Source organism: Penicillium taxi (assembly GCF_028828555.1).
Source record: "Penicillium taxi strain IBT 34144 chromosome Unknown utg000003l_segment0_segment0, whole genome shotgun sequence".
NCBI classification, from domain to species: domain Eukaryota; kingdom Fungi; phylum Ascomycota; class Eurotiomycetes; order Eurotiales; family Aspergillaceae; genus Penicillium; species Penicillium taxi.
In genome coordinates, this window is record NW_026643205.1 from 1,785,035 (window position 1) to 1,803,771 (window position 18,737).

Here is an 18,737-nt window from a genome sequence, read left to right on the forward strand (position 1 = left end):
TTCCGAAACTCGTCAACTGCCCAGTTGATGCTAATCCGATCAAGATTCCAACGTTATATGCTACCTACAAACATGAAGAGTAGCAGCCCTCAAGAATCCAAACCTACGATCCACCCGTGGACTTCACAACCTTGAAACTGCTAAGTTCTCAAGTGCTGACTTAGAGATTTCCAGATATCTATCAGTTTAGATGTTTACACTTGAGATGGTCCCGATCTACCCTTCATTGTGGGGTCTACCTAGGTAGGTATCTGCCTATTGATTCAATGTCTGAGGCAGAACACATAGAATTGTCTAACTAGGTTACTATCCATACAACTATCATGATTGGATTGCTGTATCTCTCAATACAAAAATCGGGTACCCAAAACAGGTTACTAATCTTATAGTTAGGTGTCACCACGTGATCTGAAGAAAGAGGGGCTTTTGTTTCACCCTCCACAAGTCTGATGTGGAGTTCTTTTCTCGAATCTATCGATCATGCTTATGAATTTCAATGCTTGAATTGAATGGCTGTCGACTCACCTTTTTAGGACTTCATATCTCACTCGGGCATCTGCAGAAAAAAAAAGAAAAAGAAAAAAAAAACCCCATTTTCTGCTGCCTCCTGTCGTCTCAGCGAACCGCTCACCTGAAAAACACGGCGCTTATGACCTGGATTCCTTGGTATCTAGACCCCATTGCTATATCTACTGGCTATAGACAGCCTATGCATTATTGGGATATGTTACAACACAACCAATAAGAAAAATTCATTACATTCTTCAGGCCTGATGGGGCCATAAGGACCATCGCTTTGCATAAACTTGATTCGGACTCGATGTCACAAATCATGTGCTGCGCGCCTATGTGGTGCACGATATATGAAACGCTCCAAAAGACAATTCACCACTAAGAAAAAGAAGAAAAGGCATCCAAAGATGACAAGGACAGTCCACTGAATACACACATTGTCGCGATTTGTTAGGTCAAAACGAGCAATTTCGCCGATTTACGGCCGATTTCTATCTGAGAAGGGTTCTTCGACGGTCTTCACGCTCTCGTTTTAGCATGCCGATATCTTTTTCCAGGTCTTGAATGAGCTTCTGGCACCTGTCCATTGAGGCCACCAACGTGGCACCCTCTCGTTTCCACCGTTCGAGACGATCCACCTCGGCGCTTCGGCGCCGATGTTTCGTCTCGATTTTTTCACAGAGGCGGCACTTGTTACAGTCGTTCTCAGTCATATTCACGAGTCTCATACCGCATGTTTCGCCGGTGCGGTACTCGTAATTGCATCGATGGGCAAAGCTGGTCCAGCTCCAGTCTCCACACGTGAACCGCTTTTGGTTGTAAAAGCACATGACTATCAGCTGTGTTAGTGCCACTCCATCCCAAAAGGTAACTAGGTTATATCAAACTTACTTGCTTCTTGCCCAGGGGTCTTGTTTCAGGTTCAAAGGGGGCGACACGATTGGTTTGCTTCTCAACTTTCGAAGCTCTCTTGACAAATTTGATAGGCTCAACTCGGCTTTCCTAAGCAAAAGTTTTGATGAATGTTCGATGAAGTGGACACAATTGCTTGAAGGTATATTTCTGGAAGGAATATCTATGGACCTGACTTTCTGATATGCAACTTTGACTTTGAAACCCAGGGGGATGATTTGGAACTCGACAGCATATCAAGGGGACCCAGAAGACCTTTTATGTTTTGGTCGATATTTCCATGTCACCGGTGTGCTTTCGATGACCATGTTGTCCACTTGCTGATCTACTCTGGCCGGTGCGGGACGGCTTATCGTCCGTGTCTCCAATTCATCAAAATCACCTTACAACCTGGTCGAGTTTGATCCGGTTGGCTGTCAGCGGTTCTACAGATAGTGGAGACTGTAAGATGCTAAGGTATCTTGGATGGAGCCACATCAAGAATGAACCGTTGCTTCAAGGATGCATGCATCACATTTCCCGTGGCAAATTTTGCCGTATCATGATGGAGATGGGTGGAAAATCCCTCAACGCACGGCTGCAGTCTTCCATTCCCTATTGTCAACTATTGCAACTATGTCGTCGCCAAATTGGATTTCCCCGCCTCGAGGTGCATACCGTTCGCATAGACTCAGACTCTTGTGATAATGTTGCGCTCCGCATGGCTGATCCTGCATGATTGAGTTGCTCTTGGCTTCTGCCAGCTGTCACCTTCATGCAATTATCAGACATCTTCCAGGGATTATCTGCTTCTCAAGCGAAAAGAAATTTTTATATCCTTTCCGAATGTGATATGGCTCTGCAGCTTCCTTGTGCCTCCACCACAATCGAATGTTCTACCGACCCACCCTTTCTTTGCAACATATTCAGTCCCTTGGTTGGTCCAATGGTATAATTATTATGTCTCTCTCAGCGAGAGCCCTCTACTTACCCATTGCTTTGGTACTGCTGTCTGTGACTGCATGCGCATGTGCATTCGCACCATTGGCCCCATCTCACCCATTCCTTGTCATTATGTCTCCTACAATGGGTGGGCATTTTAGAACGTGGGCATAGTCCTGGACTTGGTGTGGTTGCGACCCAATCTAGCTGCCTTTTATCCATAGGTAGGGCCGAGGCCTTCAAGGGTATCAGAAATGAAGCCTGGTCCTCGTTCCACGCCTGCCGCATGCTTCCGTTCAATGCCTCTCATCCAATAATCCCTTTGCCGAGTGGCAACATTCGCGTCACTGAGGCTCTGTTATTGGTATCTTCTCGAATTACGGACACGGGCCGCAGAATTGGGTTTTCTTCCACACTCAACGCATTAACCCAGTCGGGGGTTGGCCGACTACAGCTCCATTTTCATTCAGCTGATCATTCAAGCCTGCAGATGAGGGGATCCTGCATTTGCCTCAGCTCATGTGTGTGGCCCGTCATCACCCATATCATCTGTTTGGACGAAAATGATAGGACATCAATCCCGTGCGGCCTCCGTCGCAGACACGAACCGTAACATCTCCTACATACCCGCAGAAACACATTACCACATGCAGCTGCACCAAAGCTCGGTAACTCTGACGTGGCACATTGCATCTGGCTCGTTACGCTGATTATTTGAGTGAGAATTGGCTAGAAGACCGTGGGCTTTTGATCAGCTTCTCAGGGATGTCGTGAAGGCTCCACACAATGCTCAATTTCTATTTCGCCATGAGATGATGGTGTAGGAGTATTGCTTCTTTTTGGTTCAATCTGGAAGTGGCTGCATTTTTTTCTCTGTTTTCGGCTTTCATCCCCGACCTACCCGGAGAGTCTTTTCATCAATACATCGCACGATCATCGGAGAATGTTGCTCCAATCAATTGATGGGTTCAAGGAGATCATCCATGACACACTGTTGAGTTAGCAACCAGCCATATCTGAATCCGGGTCAAAATTCCCATACAGCGTAATCGCGAATGGTTGATCTATTTCATACCGAAAGATGGTTGGATCAGCCGAAGAATCTCTCAAATCACCGCCCCAGACCCCCCTACCATTTTACCTGCAATCGCTCTTTCCGCTGAGACCATGGCTTTTTTACTTTACTTTTCTTTTCTGAATTTGGGATTGGACGCCCAAACTTTGCTTAGCAGGGATAGGACTTGAAATTTATCAAAAAATGATAAATCTGGTCCCTGCCAGAGGAGAGAAGCTATGAATTGGACCTACAGCGTATTCTAAATCGTGGTAATGCTATCTCTAGCCCATTTTATGTGCCATGGCCTCTGGACTTCCGTCTCACAACGTTGAAATTGGATTTTAGACCCGCATGCACGCTCCCACTCTGCTGGGCTCTTCTGATCCCGTGATCTTAAAGTCAACGGAGGCTCCCGTACCCACTACACGCAAACCTTTCTCAGGCGACAAATAGTGGTCGAATCTGTGAGCTTTGTGGTTCAAAAGCGACCACCTTTGGGCCGATTTGCTGCATCTAGATTGGCCGAGTGAAGGTGGAATCATCACTTGCAGGTAAGCCCAGTGTCCAATGATAAGCCCTGACTGGGATTTCAGTCATATGCAGCTAGTAGAAGAATTCCCCACCCGGCATGTACGAGGACTATTTTGAACATCTTGTCAATGCCGCCGCTGAGCTTGGCTAAATTCCAATTATTGGACCAATTCAGACCCTCACAAAACGGACCCTCACATATGTATGTTGCCAGGTGCTACTATCGCCTTTATGTGTCCGACATGTAATATTTACATGGCTGCTATTTCGGAGATCCAAATTTTGTATGTCCAAGATCTTACAACCGTATTGCTATCATTATGTCCACTCTACTTTATTCACTTTCATAACACATCCAAAAATAATTTCTGGTGTACAATTTCTGAATTCCGCGTGTTGCTCATTGACTCACGCAGGTACCTTTCTCCCTTCTCCAAGCTAATTTCAAGGTATTCTCGCTCTCTATTGCTTTGACACGAGAGAGCAATCAACTATTTTTAGGCATCACGTTACTGGAAATAAATCCCGGTATGTCACCTGTAGGCATAATTGACGTGGCAGTATTTTTCCCAATTAACTAAATTCCAAAATTTCAATCACAAAATACCAATACTAAGACGACTTACCAAGAATTGCCTAGTCGATGTAGTTAGGGCAAGGTTAGTCGTGACGTCATCATGATATAGCTCAACCAACATAGAACAGGGCAATTCAACTTGTATGATTACGTTTCATAGTACTCACATTGCACAGAAATATCCGAACCTTGAAATAACAGCTTTCTTTTAATCCATTTATTCATCCCTCATTTTCTTCCTCTCCAATTGCAATCTTGGAAGATATAATACGCAAGTTGAAATCAACCAACTGATCAACGGTTCCATATCACATCTTGTCTTCAGCAACGTATAATGTGGAAACAACTTGCCTCAAAATCAGCTCGCCACCTCCCTTCTGCTCCTGGTCTATGGGCATCACCTCTATCCAGGACCTCAGTTCGCCCTATCAGTGCGACCCCCAGTATCTTCAAGGATGCAACCGAAAGGACCAAAAACAACATTCAAGATCGCAATTCCATAAACCCCGAGCGCTCAGAGGGCACAATGTCTGGCACGGACAGCGAGGTTACCCAACATCACTCTGCATTTGATCCCAAAACCACCAAACCGGAAAGCGAGCTCGAGCAGACAGGGAGGGAAAGTGAACAGGAAGGGAAAAGTGGCAATCCGTTGAAGTCGAGCCCTGCAAATAAAGATATAAATGCTTGGAAGGGAACTAAAGAGAGTGGAAAGGAGCATTGATAGAGTTCATGTCAAGGGAGATGGTGCCAGTGTTCTACACCGATGAGGCTCCGCGGATTAGGCGTATTTTACAGGAAATAATTCATCCCCTCTTTACAAAAAATCAAATTCTGCCAGCTCCCACCTACGTACTTTGTAGTCAGAAATACCACGTTTCGTAATATAAATTGTTCAAAATATATTTGTTCCCATCTAGTCTGTTCTCAGCTTTATTAACAGCTTTAAGCATCAGACAGATTCGACATACCTTTCCAGCACCCACGGTGGCACTGTATCCCATGTTTCTCTAATCTGCTGTAGTAGTACAGAATAATTAATATCTTCTGAACCAAATTCTGCTGACATTCAATCCTTTATATACGACCATAGATTCTCCATAGGATTTGGATGAGGTGAGTATGAAGGGTGGTCAGTATACGGGTCGTATATTGACCAATCGTAGGAAGAGTAGAGCAAAATCAGTGGCATCTGGCGCCATCCTGCATCAAAAACGCATCAATAATACATCAATGTCGTATTTAAAAAGTACAATGATAAAACGACATATCATAAGGTAAGATAAATTGGCAGAATCGAGCAGAATCGAGGAGAGTTCATAGAACCCCATCTTTGTTTCCATACATATGACTCTTTAATATTACTCACAAATGATACCCATAATATGAAACCTCTCGTTACGAAGACTGCTATATAATAGCAGTGTCATAGTACATCTCATCATCAAAAAGAAGAATCCAAGGTCGGCGATGTCAGCCAGATTGGATAAAACACTCATCAGTCTAATTTATATGATTTTGAGCCCACTGAAGGCGTTTAGCTCGACTTCCAGGACTATCAAGTAGCGGCTTTTCAACCGCTGGATGAGATATCATTCTGCGTTTTTTCAAGTTAAGTCGGAGAGTTTCGCCACATATATTAAGACAAATTTGATGGCAGATTAGATCATAAGTTTTCGTTCGATTATGGAGGCTTGATCTAGTATACTCGAAACCTCACTCATATCTTCATTAGAGAGCTTCGTAATACGTCTACAACGCCGTTTTTAAGGTGTAAGGCGGCAATTTTTACAGAAATAGCGAACTTGATTGCGTGTATAACCAATCTTCTCCGTGATATAGGAGATGCGAAGGAGAAGGATTTTGGTACGCTCATCACAAGAGAGCTCCTTCTACTTCATAGAGGTGGTTGGTTTGATTAGAGGCATAGTAAATTTAGATAGTGTCAAGAACCATGGCTATTGAGATATGATGGGTTGGCAAATGACGCGTATTTCGATAATATTATTTAACATATTTAGGACAGCAGTATTTGTAGAGGGAGAAAAATCTGGGATGAATTATTTTTGGTCATGCACAATTAGGCACTTTGTCGGCCCTGGATGTGGCTTCTTCAAAATAGAGAGATGATTTTACCGAAGTCTGGGTGCAGCCATCATAGCTAGGTAGTTAGAAGATAGGAAAGCGAAGCTTCTTTTCCCCTCTGATCATTCTCCAATGATTAGTTGAGGCTATCAGTTCATGGCATCCATGCATTGTCCACGCCCACTTTGTAAGAAATCCAGGTGTGACCTCCCAGTTCTCAGGTATATAGGGCTCTCCCCAAACGACAAGACCATTTCTTTCACTGGCATCGTCATCCTGATTCGCTTTAGATATGAATTTAATATCCTCTGCATCCGAATCTGCTCTGGCAGAGATGGAATTCCCCGATTGGGCGAACAGACTAGCTTCTAGTATACTGCCTATGATATCGCTCACAAAGTCCCAATGAATAAAACTTCCCTCCCAGCGAATGAGGTTTTCTCTCATCTGAGGGAACGGAATCATATTGATCCATCCTGAGTGATTGATACTCATTTGGGACTGTGTGGGTATCAGACTGTCTGGGAGGCCTGAGGCCGTAGGCATTATCACTGAGAACGTGGGCCATGATGTCTCAAGCGGCATAAACACATTGTTCGGTGCCATAGTTATTGCCTTACTCCCCAGAATGAATTTATTAGTAATAAGTGCCCGAAAGACATTATATTGAACAAGGTGGAGCAATTGATCGGTGTACGGGGATATTTGTACACTAGGTTGTCCCGGAGCCGTCGGGGTAAATTTTGTGACGGAGGCCGACAGAATATTTGAGTTGAAGTTGATCACATCATGATTTGGGATTTTGTGGCGAAGCTCATCTTTGTTTAGTTCATAGTTATTGAAGCCAGCTCTCCAACGATGCACTTTATATGGTTGTTGCTCAGACTTATAATTAAATGCTTCTGCCTGTAGACGGGTTCCTATGTGTTCGTGTCAGCTGACCGGTCTAAGGAGGCTGCACCAATACATCTACTGATGTGAACTGACGGTCAAGACTCACTACGGGCTCTCTGATTCAAACGGTTTTGGAGTCTCTTTCGCAGCCGCTTTTCGTCGGCCTTGGAAAGAGGACTGGCCGATTGAGGCTCCAAGTCAGAACTTGAAAACTCCATAGCGTTATTATCCAAGAGAAGCAAAGGGTATAAGTAATACTTTGGTAAAGAAACTGCGTTGATTAAAAGATTGAAAGATTTCATCAGGAAGTAGTCAGAGAGTTATCCACTAGGACGAAATAGGCAGAAAATGTCAGCCATGAGTGGATCACAGTGGGGCTATGTACTAAACTGACATAAATTTCCTATTTAGAATAGGTAAGTAAACTCGGGTCCAAGGTGGGAATTTTGGAAGAAAAAGATATAAAACTAGCAATTTTCCTCACAAACTCGTTCAGTTACTCCTAAACAAAATATTCTATCTTGTTTCAAACTTCATATACCAATCACATCTACATATAACCTTGGAATGTCCCGTTACGCCGAAGCTCACGCCAACGCGCAGGGTGCTGGAGACGCCCGGCCTACGGCCCTCCAGATTGTCAAAGACGAGGAAATGGACGGAAAATTGACTGGCAAAGTCGCCGTCATCACCGGCGTCTCCTCTGGAATTGGCATCGAAACAGCTCGGGCTATCGCTGCCACGGGAGCACGACTTTTCCTCACCGCACGAAACCTCGACAAAGCAAAGAAAGCTCTAGAAGAATTCTTTGATCCGACTCAGATGGAGCTGGTCGAAATGGATCAGCTTTCTTTCGATAGTGTGCGAGCTGCTGCTAAAACGATTCTGTCCAAGACTGATCAAATCACTCTTCTCGTTAACAATGCCGCTATCATGGCCGTCCAGGACCTACAGCTTACGGAGCTCGGTCATGAGGTTCAATTTGCAACAAACCATCTTTCTCATTTCCTTTTCTTTAACCTTCTCAAGCCCGCACTGCTGGCTGGTTCTTCTCCTAAGTTCCAATCTCGAGTTGTCGTTGTGTCTAGTGCGGGACATCGTGTTCAGCCACTGAACTCCCCGGACAACTACCACTTCCAGAAGGGCAACTATACTGCCTGGGGATCCTACTCTCAGTCAAAGGTGGCTGGGATTCATATGGCCAACGAGATCGAACGTCGTTATGGATCAAGCGGCCTGCATGCGCTGAGTCTGAATCCTGGTATTATTGCGACTAATCTCGGTTACTATTTGCCCGAAGAGGAGATTCAAGCGATGCTGTCAAATCCATTTATTTTGAAGGTCCAGAAGAGCATTGAACAGGGTGCATCGACCACACTATGGGCTGCAGTTTCTAGAGAATTGGAAGGAGAAGGCGGCTTATACCTTGACAACTGCTCTATTGCTGAGCGTGCTGAGGACGGTGATACCTTAACTCCGGGAAAGTATGCCAGTTATGCCTTCAATTCTGAAGCTGACGCTCAACTTTGGAAGGATTCACTGAACATGGTTAGTCTGCCAAGTGAGAAATAGAGGAGTTACATATCTTCCAACGTTTCATTGTGCCAGGTTCAAATCATGAGGGTGCTCTTCTATCTGAAAGCCTAAATAGGCATTGGGCATTAGGGATAGCTAGTCTTTCTATCATGATAATTGGAAATATAATCATGACTTGTGATTGATGGTCCTCTGGCACCATAGCGAGAATGACACATATTAAACCTTCCCAACAGTTTAACAGGTGAATGAGGCTCCAGCTCCTCAGTTCTCAGCCAAACATGTACCAGAACCTTGCTTTAAGAGGCCATATCTAGCTGTAAATGCCCCAAGGTTGGAGGAATCCAGCATAAAAGGTGGCCAGTGTCGTGTTGCTCCAATCCGTTCTGGAGTTAAAGTACCACCAAGCTAAAGCAAACAATAGACATAATTTTCAGTATTTTGATAAGAATATTTCATCACAACTGTTCCATCCGTGGCGGTAACTGACTTCCATGATAAGATAGTCAAGCATTTAATCTGCGTGAATGGAGAATTAGCCTTTGTTCTAGGCCACACGTAAGAAAACAGGGGAAATAATCAAAAGATAATTCACAATCATATTTGACCCGTTTTCCGCGCCATCTCCGTACCCATCCCACGTGGTCACCATGTGCAGGATTTCATGGAGCATCACGGCGGATGCAGGCCTTACATTATCAAGTTGTGGCCTTGGGCTGGTATCCAGGGAAAGGAGGGAATATCACTCAACGCGGTGGGTCAGAATAACATCTACTATCAAGCATTTTCTTCAATCTAACCCATGCTACTCCCAGAAAGTAATTCATATATTGCGGAATTTGGGATTCTCACCCTGGTACCAACAGTATGTCTTGAGAGAAAAAAGGCCAAGAACATAACCGCCGCTCGCCGGAGGCTCCATCTCAAACCACACCCCACGCATATAGTTTGCATCAATATCTTCTGTCGCTGTTTCACATCTAGCGTATTCCAGTCCGTGTCGTGGTCTGGCAACTGTACATTGGTCTGACGACTGAAAAAATGAAAGAATTATTCTGGTTCAAAACCAAGTGACGGTTCAGTGGGACCCTGTTGTTAACCACATCAAGTTAGATACCCTAGTATCTGATATCTGACTTGGGCTTGGGAGTCATGAGCCAGAGCATGCCATGCTGAAGGATTCCATACCAGATTGGGGATATGAGTGGATGACGGTAGGCAAGCGACCAGGTTGCCAAGAAATTGAGATCTATCATTCTCTTTGCTCTGCTCAGGTGCCCCACTCAGTTGGAGTGTGTAGAGAGAAGAAACCTTGGAAGGTCGGAGGAGACATGATGGCCTATCTATCTACCCAGTGTTGACTGAACCAGGAGAATATTGACCTTCTGTTTCCCATATTGGAAACATTAATTTTTAGTTCAACTTCAAATGACTTTTCATCTCCATTTTATACTTATCAGACTTCTTATCTATACTTCACGATATAAATAGCGCTATTCTATATTCGGCTTAGCGCCCTATGACGAAATAGCACATTGAATATTCAGAAACACCCCTCAGTGTCTTCCCACCCAATTTGATTCCGAGCACCTTCAACTTAATTAAACAATGGCAAATGTAGTCTTGATCGGATCTACGGGCATGGTGGTAAGAATCAATTTTCCTCTTTCCTCGACAAAATCCTCAAGCAAATCCATAAATAATAGCCATATATCTTTACTTAACACTGACATACGTGCAGGGCTCACAAATCCTCACCAGCCTCCTATCCAATACAGCTGTCAAACATGTTGACACAATATCCCGCCGTACCCCTCCAGCCGCCACTGCAGCTCAAACCAAACTCACCACCTTTATCTCCGACGAAAGCTCAACCTGGGCTGGTCAACTTTCTGCTCTGCAGCCCACTCCTGATATCTACATTTCTTCATTTGGTACAACCAAGGCTGCAGCTGGAGGCTTTGAGAATCAGTATAAAATCGACCATGGACTGAATGTTGAGCTTGCCCGTGCTTCCCGCGAGGCCGGCACCAAAGTTTGTGTTTTGATTTCTGCAGCAGGGGCAAATAAGGAATCATATGTTCCATACTCACGGATGAAAGGTGAAATTGAGGACGAAGTTAAGGCGCTTGGTTTCGAGCATACTGTTATCTTGCGCCCTGGCTTGATTGCTGGTACGCGCGATGAGAGCCGACCGATCGAGGCTGGCTTCCGTTTCATTGCTGGGTTGGCTGGAAAAGTTCATTCGAGCTTGAAGAATGGCTGGGCCCAGGATGCCGATGCTATTGGACAAGCTGCAGTCACTGCCGGCTTGAAGGCTTTCAATGGTGATGCTCCTACTGGCAGTGAAAAAGTGTGGGTGATTGATGGTTCATCTATCCCCGATCTGGCAAAGCAGATCTGATAAGTTTTGAGATTGATTTGATCCATAGCACCTGCCCAACTGGGCATGTGGCCTTCTCCAATTTTGCACCGCTAATATTTGGAACATGTTTACTTCTGTACTTATTTCCCTCAATCATATAATCATTCAAAGAAGTCGCCGCTTGCACCATTCGCTTCTCACCACTTGCTGCTAGTTTCGTAACCAACTGTCGTCTTAGTCTGATATCCAACCGCCCAGGTGCCACTATCTTGGTATTACAAAAATGGATCCTCGAGCCACTCGGTCCAGTAAACAGTGGTCTCTACAACGTGACTTAGGTACACCCTACTTCTGGCGTACTTAAACTATAGTTCAACATTAACTGCCCAGATGATGGCAATCATTTAAATACAATAGTCTTGCTTGCAGGATGCCAGAGCATAGATAACTTTCGTCCAGAGTGCTTCGGTACTAGATCTTCGAGCTTTGGGTGAGCTTCTTTTCCTGTGCCTGGTAGATTTTGACCAGTTGGCGCACAGACAAGTCAAGTAGTACATCTTCAGAGCCACCGGGGATGCGAGCACCAGGAACATCACGGAGAATAGCTAAAGAAAACATTGTTAACCAAGAAACATATAATGGTAATATGAAGTGTGAGTACTAACCTTCTACTAGTTCACCCTGGCCTGATCGAGTGTAGCCATTGCCACCAAATAACAGAACAGCACATTGGGCGCACTCATTGAGAACTATGCCCGACTTGGCTTTAGCCAAAGCTGTCAGCCCGCCAAGTTGACGGTCCCCTTCATCCTTACTGAGATGATTCAGTTGATACAGAATCTGTTCTATCCAGGCCCACATGGTCTCCAATTCAGCACCAGCTTTTGCAAGTCGGTGACGCACCACGGGGAGGTCCATTAGTTTCTTGCCAAAAGCCTCACGTTTGAGGCAATATGAAAATGCAGCGGATAAAGCTACACGGGCCGAGCGAGTGACTCCAACAGAGATAACGAGGCGCTCATGGTTGAAGTTAGTCATAATCATGCGCATACCATCGCCCTCTGTGCCGACCAAATTGGACACTGGAACCTTGACGTCTTCAAGGTCTATGTATGTAGTACCACTAGTGGCGTGACCGCCGACCTTGAGTTGTCTCATAGAAACACCAGGGTAGTTCTTCAAGGGAACTATCAGCAGTGAGAGGCCAGTGGGACCTGGTCCACCCGTCCGCACAGCCATGGTTGCATATTCTGACCAGATGCCGTTGGTAATCCTGTTCAAAGGTCAGCTCCCTATTTCCACGTGCATTTCAGTGATTTTCAATTCTCATATTACCATTTCTTGGCCCCATTCAAGATATAATATGTTCCATCTGTACTTTTGACCGCTTTGGTCGTTATATTCGCAACATCACTGCCGGCCTCAGGCTCCGTGATAGCAATACAAGCACGTTTCTTTCCCGTCAGTAAATCGGGAAGAAACCGCTCTTTCAGCTCATCACCTCCAAACTTGAGAATTGGTGGAATTGCAAAGGAGAAGCCGGCATTCAGCGAAGATCCAGGGCCGCTTAGGCCTGACCGTGCCAACTATCATGGAATCCTTCGATTAGCACGGCCCCATTGCTCCGTACCTAGGAAAAATAGATCTTGTATTCCCTGCTTACCTCGTCACAGTAAATTCCCGTGTAAACATAATCCCAGTCTTCTACTTTCACACCCAGGATATCATTGATAGCGAGGCGTTTTAGCCAACCTACTGGTAGTGGAGCTGGCATGTTTGGCAGTAACATGTTGTGCTCGCAAAAGGTTTTGAAAACACGGTCTGGAACAGCTCCTGCTTTTTCCCATTCCATTGCATATTGGGTGAGATTCTCCCAGATGAATTTACGGCAGGCTTGCTGGAAGTGACGATGGGCTGCAGTATAATACGGCGAAGGGAGTCCACGCAAATACGGTGGCTCAGAGAAAGGGATAGGGTTGACGGAGTTTCCCGCCATTTCGACCTAGGGAGTTGGCAACTGGTATAGTCTTCAATATGTTGAATTATGATTCAGTAAAGTAACCTCGGAAGATATTTTACGAGTTCAGGACTCAAAGCTTGGGAGTTTATTTCCAAGATTAATTAAATAGAGGGGTACGGATACTAACCCTTGGAAGATGGAGAGCTTTTATACATTTAGGTTTGACCGAGCTTCCCAGAGTTTCTCCGCATTTAATGATCCGAGGGTTTGCAACAGATCACGTGGAAATTTCCCCATCGCTGCCTGAATTTGCCTTATATGTCTCGGTTTACACCGCCCGTTTACTGCCGGCAAAGAGGCAAAATCATAGTTTTTGCCCGCCCTCGGCCTCTTGGGCTTGAGAATTAGAAATCCTCGATTGCGTGATTGACGCTAGCACAGACGCTAACCTAATACGGAAGGATCTTTCTATACAAAATATTTTTGGTCACTTTCCTCTTTCCTCTGAACATCTTTTTTGTGGTGATCTATTTATTGTCATCTTATCTGTGATATCGTTAAGCGGTGGACGATATCTAGACAAGAGTCACTATATAATAAAATGGCATCTACAAACCCGGCCCTCTCGGCCCTTTCAGGCCCTACATATGTCACAGCTCAGACTCTGATTCAACAAGTGGCGTATCTGTTAAGTGATAAGATCTTCTCTTATTCCCCAGAGACCTTTGACCTCGATGCTGCTCTCCGTCAATGGTCTGCAAGCCAAGAGAAGAATGCCAATGGCGAGTCTCCTGAGGTCAAGGCCATGGAAACCCGTCAAGGTGCGGGAAACTTGGCCCTGGGTTATATCTTCTCCCAGGACTTTGACTTGAAGAAGCGCCATGTTCCTCAGGGAATTGTGGCATCTTCAGCCACTCTCCCATATATGCGCTCTGCTCTTGAGCAACTCTCGCTACTGTACTCTGTCGCTAGCCCGGTTGCGGCTCATGTTGCTGCTGTCGATTATACCAATGAGAATGGCTTGGTTTCCGACTATGCTTCGGCTCTGTCCCTGGCCGAGGATCTTGGTCTGGGTCTCGTCTCCAGTGGCTCTGCTCATGAATCCCAGCACATGGCCTTGTTTACCACTCTGCTCTCTTCTATCTTGCCTTCGATTCACATTTATGACGGTGTCCGCGTTGGTCGCGAGTCCACCCGTGTCATCGACGTGCTCGACAAGGAAGGTCTTTCTCGCACATATGAGACAGTTCGCAAGACTCTCGACGATTCTCGCAACCGCCACCTCGACGCGCAAGGCAAGCTATTGGACCTGCTCAAGACCCTGAACGGTGAGCTTGGAACTGACTATGGTGCGTTTGAGTACCACGGTCACTCGAGCCCCGACTCTGTTCTTGTTGTCTTCGGCACTATTGAGGCTGCTCTTGCTGCCCAGGTCGCTCGCTCCTTGGCCAAGGATGGTGTTGAAATCGGTGTTGTCAACGTTCGTGTCTACCGACCTTTCGTCGAGGAGGAGTTCCTGCGCGTGCTTCCCCAGTCTACCAAGACCGTTGGTGTTCTTGGACAAGTTGCTGATGTGAAGGCTGTTCATGAAGAGGGTATTCACTCTGCTCTGTATGAGGACGTCCTTGCAGCCTTGACCTTCGCCACCGGCCGTGAGCGGGCAACTGAATGTGTTGAACTCAAATACCCTCGATCCCAGCGCTGGGACTTGATCTCAACTGCTGCTGCTTTCCAGCGCATCTTCGAGAGGCCCATTCTCCCTGTTAACGCTGCCAGCGAGACTACGCCTCTTCAGCTCCTTGACCCCGCTACGGTCCAAGAATATACTTTCTGGGATGTCGATAACTCCGCTACTGAGGATGCTGCCCGCGCTCTCAGCCAGGCACTCGCAGCTGATTCTGCAAACAATGTCACTACCAGCAAGGTTCACGACAACCTTGTCCAGGGTGGCGCCATCCGCATTGATATCCGTAAGAGTGCCAAGATTGTGGATGCTCCCTACGCCGTTGCTGCTGCCGACGTCACCTATGTCGGAAATGTTGCGCTGCTTAAAGATGTTGATGTCCTCGCCTCAGTCAAGGATACCGGTAAGGTCATTATCAACGCACCCGGTGTCAAGGATGAGGACCTCGAGAAGAAGCTTCCTGCTGCCTTCCGCCAAGCTGTTGCCCAGCGTGGTCTCTCTCTTTTCGTCATTGATTCATTGACTACCGAAGGCGCCTCTCTTGATACCTTGGTCCTCCAAGCCTCTTTCATCCGTGTTGCTCTGCCTTCTCAGGAAGGCTTGGCCACTAAGAAGCTGGCATCCATCGTTGGCAATGCCGAAGCCCTCGAGAACGTTACCAAAGATCTCGATAAGACTCTCCGCCAGATTGAGGTTCCCGAGTCCTGGAAAGAGCCTGAGGGAGTCAGTGAGGCTGCTCAGCTGCCTAAGGATATCTCCGCCAACAGCTTTGCTGCATTCGATCAGAATGAAACCGAACCTGCGAGCCTCCTTAAGGGCTCACAGATTGCGGCTCAAGGACTGGCTTTCAAGGAGGCATTTGACACTAAGAGTGCTCTTCGTCCCGATCTTGCGACAAAGACATTCACCGTCCACGTCAAGGAGAACCGCCGTTTGACCCCCGTTACCTACGACCGTAACATCTTCCACATTGAGTTTGACCTCGGCGACTCTGGACTTACCTACGACATTGGTGAGGCTCTTGGTGTCCACTCTCAGAACGACCCCAAGGACGTCAACGAGTTCATTCAGTTCTACGGACTGGACCCCAATGCCATCGTGGAAGTTCCCAGCCGTGAGGATCCCGCTGTTCTCGAGAACCGCACCGTCTACCAGGCTTTGATCCACAATGTCGATATCTTTGGTCGCCCTCCCAAGCGATTCTACGAGGCCCTTGCCGAGTTTGCCACTGAGGAGAAGGAGAAGACTGACCTCCTCACTCTCGGTGGCCCCGACGGCGCTGCTGAGTTCAAGCGTCGCGCCGAGGTTGACACTGTCACCTTTGCCGATATCTTGCTCGAATACCCATCTGCCCACCCTGCTTTCCACGAGATAATTCGCATTGTCGGCCCTATGAAGCGCCGCGAGTACTCTATTGCCTCGTGCCAGAAGGCTTCCCCAAACATTGTCGCTTTGATGATCGTCGCTGTCACCTGGACTGACCCTCACGGCCGCGACCGCTTCGGACAAGCCACTCGCTACCTGAGCAGCCTGCAACCTGGAACCCCCGTTACTGTCAGTGTAAAGTCCAGTGTGATGAAGCTGCCCCCCAAGTCAACTCAGCCTCTCATCATGGCCGGTCTCGGTACCGGTCTTGCACCCTTCCGTGCTTTTGTGCAGCACCGTGCTCTCGAGAAGGCCCAGGGCAAGGAGATTGGTTCAGTTCTCTTGTACATGGGCTCTCGTCACCAGCGCGAGGAGTACTGCTACGGTGAGGAATGGGAAGCTTACCAGGCTGCTGGTGTGATCACTCTGGTGGGTGCCGCGTTCTCTCGTGACCAGCCTGAGAAGATTTACATCCAGGATCGTATGCGCCAGACTCTCCCCGAGATTATCAAGGCATACATGCAGGAAGATGGTGCTTTCTACCTGTGTGGTCCCACCTGGCCTGTGCCTGATGTCACCGCTGTCTTGGAAGAGGCCATCACTACCGATGCCCAGAGCAACGGCAAGAAGGTTGACTCTCGCAAGGAGATTGAGAAGCTCAAGGATGCTGAGCGTTATGTTCTTGAGGTCTACTAGACACCTAAAAAGTTGCATGATGACGTGGATGAGCATTTGCGTTTTGTTTTACCCCCTCTTTCTAGACCACCTCCATCTGGACTATAGCGCAATTTACATAGACCAACATTGAAGTATATATGGATTTTCCGTTTGAAGGCTTTACATACAACCTTTTCTTTCATTTGAAGTATTAATTAAATATGTCCAGAGTAGCAATGAGTCCGGAATTCGTAGTTCCGTTATGTGGATGGTTCACAAACACTACATGATCTATCGCTTTTCTATTCAACATTTGAATTCATATATTTATCTAAAAGATTTTTGTTTCATTTTCGTCCATGATAAGATCAGGCCCTGCCTAGCTGCCCAAATTTTGTTTTACCATACGCGCCACCTTTCTCTTTTTTAAGCTCCAAGGCTTTACGATAAGGCGGCGCAGTAGGCGGTTGCACCGGATCCAGACTAATATGGTCCGGAGGAAGAGCATACGACGCATCTGAATCCCATGTAGACAGATCACCACAAGCAATGAAAGAAGGTATCCACCTATTCTCCGTCGCAAATTTATTGGACAGTTTCTGAAGCTGCGGCTGCTCTGATGTTTCAAGATGGCGGACTTCAAAGGAGTGATTTGGTGTAGAGGCATTGTCTCTCGATATTGTATTTGCCACTACATTTCGAGCGAGGGTATCTTGGTCTAGATCGTCAGAGACCTCAATACCCACATTGCCATCTTCTGAGATAGGCTTTGGTGCTGCAGAGCCACCGAAAAGAGGATTCTTCAATGCCGCCATTCCCACGAGCCCTTCTGCACTGATAGGAGGAATGAATCCTTCGCAGACCACAAATGCCTCCAAACTGCTAGCTCGACTACTCCGAGGCTTGGATACACTAACCCGTTCGAAGACCGTACGTAACTGTGCATATAAGACGTCAACATCTCTGCCACGGAAGATCTTGGCCACAAATTTACCACCTGGGCGAAGTACACCCATGGCGAGATTTAGAGCAGCATAGAGCAATTGCGACTGGATATAGATGTCCAGGTCGTGCAGACCTGTCACATCTGGCGCACCATCCGAAATAACGAGATCAACAGAATGGGGCGTTCGAATTTCTGAAGAAAATTGCGCTTGCGAGTCGTAGGCTTCAGGGTCCAGAGCGCGCAGAAGTAGAGGGATTGTGGAGGGGTGTGTGATGTCGGCTTTAAGAGTGGTTATACCTTCGAGAGGCGCCATGGGTTGGAGATCAATCGAGACGATTCTAACATTTTTGCGAGGCTTCAGCTCAGAGCTTGGGTCGCTCTCGCCGATCTGAATCTCATTTCCGGTATCATTTGTTGTTGAACCGGTAACTTCTTGCAAGATCTGCTTTTCTCTGCGCTTCTTATCGACCCATGACCGTCGCCCGAAACTATCACCCTTGATGAGAACACGACTGAGTACTTGACTCCAGCTTCCCGGAGCAGCACAAAGATCTACTACTCTTGTAACTTTTTCCGGGTTTTCGTGTTCGAAGAGATCGAATTGCTCGTCGATCTGTATCAACTTGAACGCTGAGCGGGCGCGCCAATTCTGTTCCTTGGCTAGGCGATAATAAGCATCGCGCTTATCCTTGGAAGACTTGCCCATTTCGAATAAAACTGGCAAGTATCAATTG

General features: G+C 46.6%; 8 protein-coding genes across 8 annotated transcripts; 4 read left to right on the forward strand and 4 right to left on the reverse strand.

Annotated features, from left to right (window-relative positions):
• Positions 1 to 1,004: 1,004 nt before the first annotated feature.
• N7495_004133 (uncharacterized protein) lies at positions 1,005 to 1,343 on the reverse strand (the record flags this gene model as incomplete). Its single annotated transcript, XM_057206784.1, has 1 exon — positions 1,005 to 1,343. One exon carries the CDS (start codon positions 1,341 to 1,343, stop codon positions 1,005 to 1,007), a length of 339 nt encoding a protein of 112 aa, XP_057064464.1.
• A 3,502-nt stretch (positions 1,344 to 4,845) lies between these two features.
• N7495_004134 (uncharacterized protein) lies at positions 4,846 to 5,235 on the forward strand (the record flags this gene model as incomplete). Its single annotated transcript, XM_057206785.1, has 1 exon — positions 4,846 to 5,235. One exon carries the CDS (start codon positions 4,846 to 4,848, stop codon positions 5,233 to 5,235), a length of 390 nt encoding a protein of 129 aa, XP_057064465.1.
• A 1,445-nt stretch (positions 5,236 to 6,680) lies between these two features.
• Positions 6,681 to 7,142, reverse strand: N7495_004135 (uncharacterized protein; the record flags this gene model as incomplete). Its single annotated transcript, XM_057206786.1, has 1 exon — positions 6,681 to 7,142. The coding sequence occupies one exon, from the start codon at positions 7,140 to 7,142 to the stop codon at positions 6,681 to 6,683; it is 462 nt and encodes a 153-aa protein (XP_057064466.1).
• A 915-nt stretch (positions 7,143 to 8,057) lies between these two features.
• On the forward strand, positions 8,058 to 9,062 carry N7495_004136 (uncharacterized protein; the record flags this gene model as incomplete). Its single annotated transcript, XM_057206787.1, has 1 exon — positions 8,058 to 9,062. The coding sequence occupies one exon, from the start codon at positions 8,058 to 8,060 to the stop codon at positions 9,060 to 9,062; it is 1,005 nt and encodes a 334-aa protein (XP_057064467.1).
• A 1,572-nt stretch (positions 9,063 to 10,634) lies between these two features.
• N7495_004137 (uncharacterized protein) lies at positions 10,635 to 11,430 on the forward strand (the record flags this gene model as incomplete). The annotated part of the gene is made up of 2 exons (XM_057206788.1): positions 10,635 to 10,673; positions 10,768 to 11,430. 2 exons carry the CDS (start codon positions 10,635 to 10,637, stop codon positions 11,428 to 11,430), a joined length of 702 nt encoding a protein of 233 aa, XP_057064468.1.
• Positions 11,431 to 11,862: 432 nt separating this feature from the next.
• N7495_004138 (acyl-CoA dehydrogenase family protein) lies at positions 11,863 to 13,387 on the reverse strand (the record flags this gene model as incomplete). The annotated part of the gene is made up of 4 exons (XM_057206789.1): positions 11,863 to 11,996; positions 12,057 to 12,664; positions 12,727 to 12,977; positions 13,055 to 13,387. The coding sequence occupies 4 exons, from the start codon at positions 13,385 to 13,387 to the stop codon at positions 11,863 to 11,865; spliced, it is 1,326 nt and encodes a 441-aa protein (XP_057064469.1).
• Positions 13,388 to 13,952: 565 nt separating this feature from the next.
• N7495_004139 (sulfite reductase subunit alpha) lies at positions 13,953 to 17,096 on the forward strand (the record flags this gene model as incomplete). Its single annotated transcript, XM_057206790.1, has 1 exon — positions 13,953 to 17,096. The coding sequence occupies one exon, from the start codon at positions 13,953 to 13,955 to the stop codon at positions 17,094 to 17,096; it is 3,144 nt and encodes a 1,047-aa protein (XP_057064470.1).
• A 329-nt stretch (positions 17,097 to 17,425) lies between these two features.
• N7495_004140 (tRNA methyltransferase TRM7) lies at positions 17,426 to 18,709 on the reverse strand (the record flags this gene model as incomplete). Its single annotated transcript, XM_057206791.1, has 1 exon — positions 17,426 to 18,709. The coding sequence occupies one exon, from the start codon at positions 18,707 to 18,709 to the stop codon at positions 17,426 to 17,428; it is 1,284 nt and encodes a 427-aa protein (XP_057064471.1).
• Between the last annotated feature and the right edge of the window lie 28 nt (positions 18,710 to 18,737).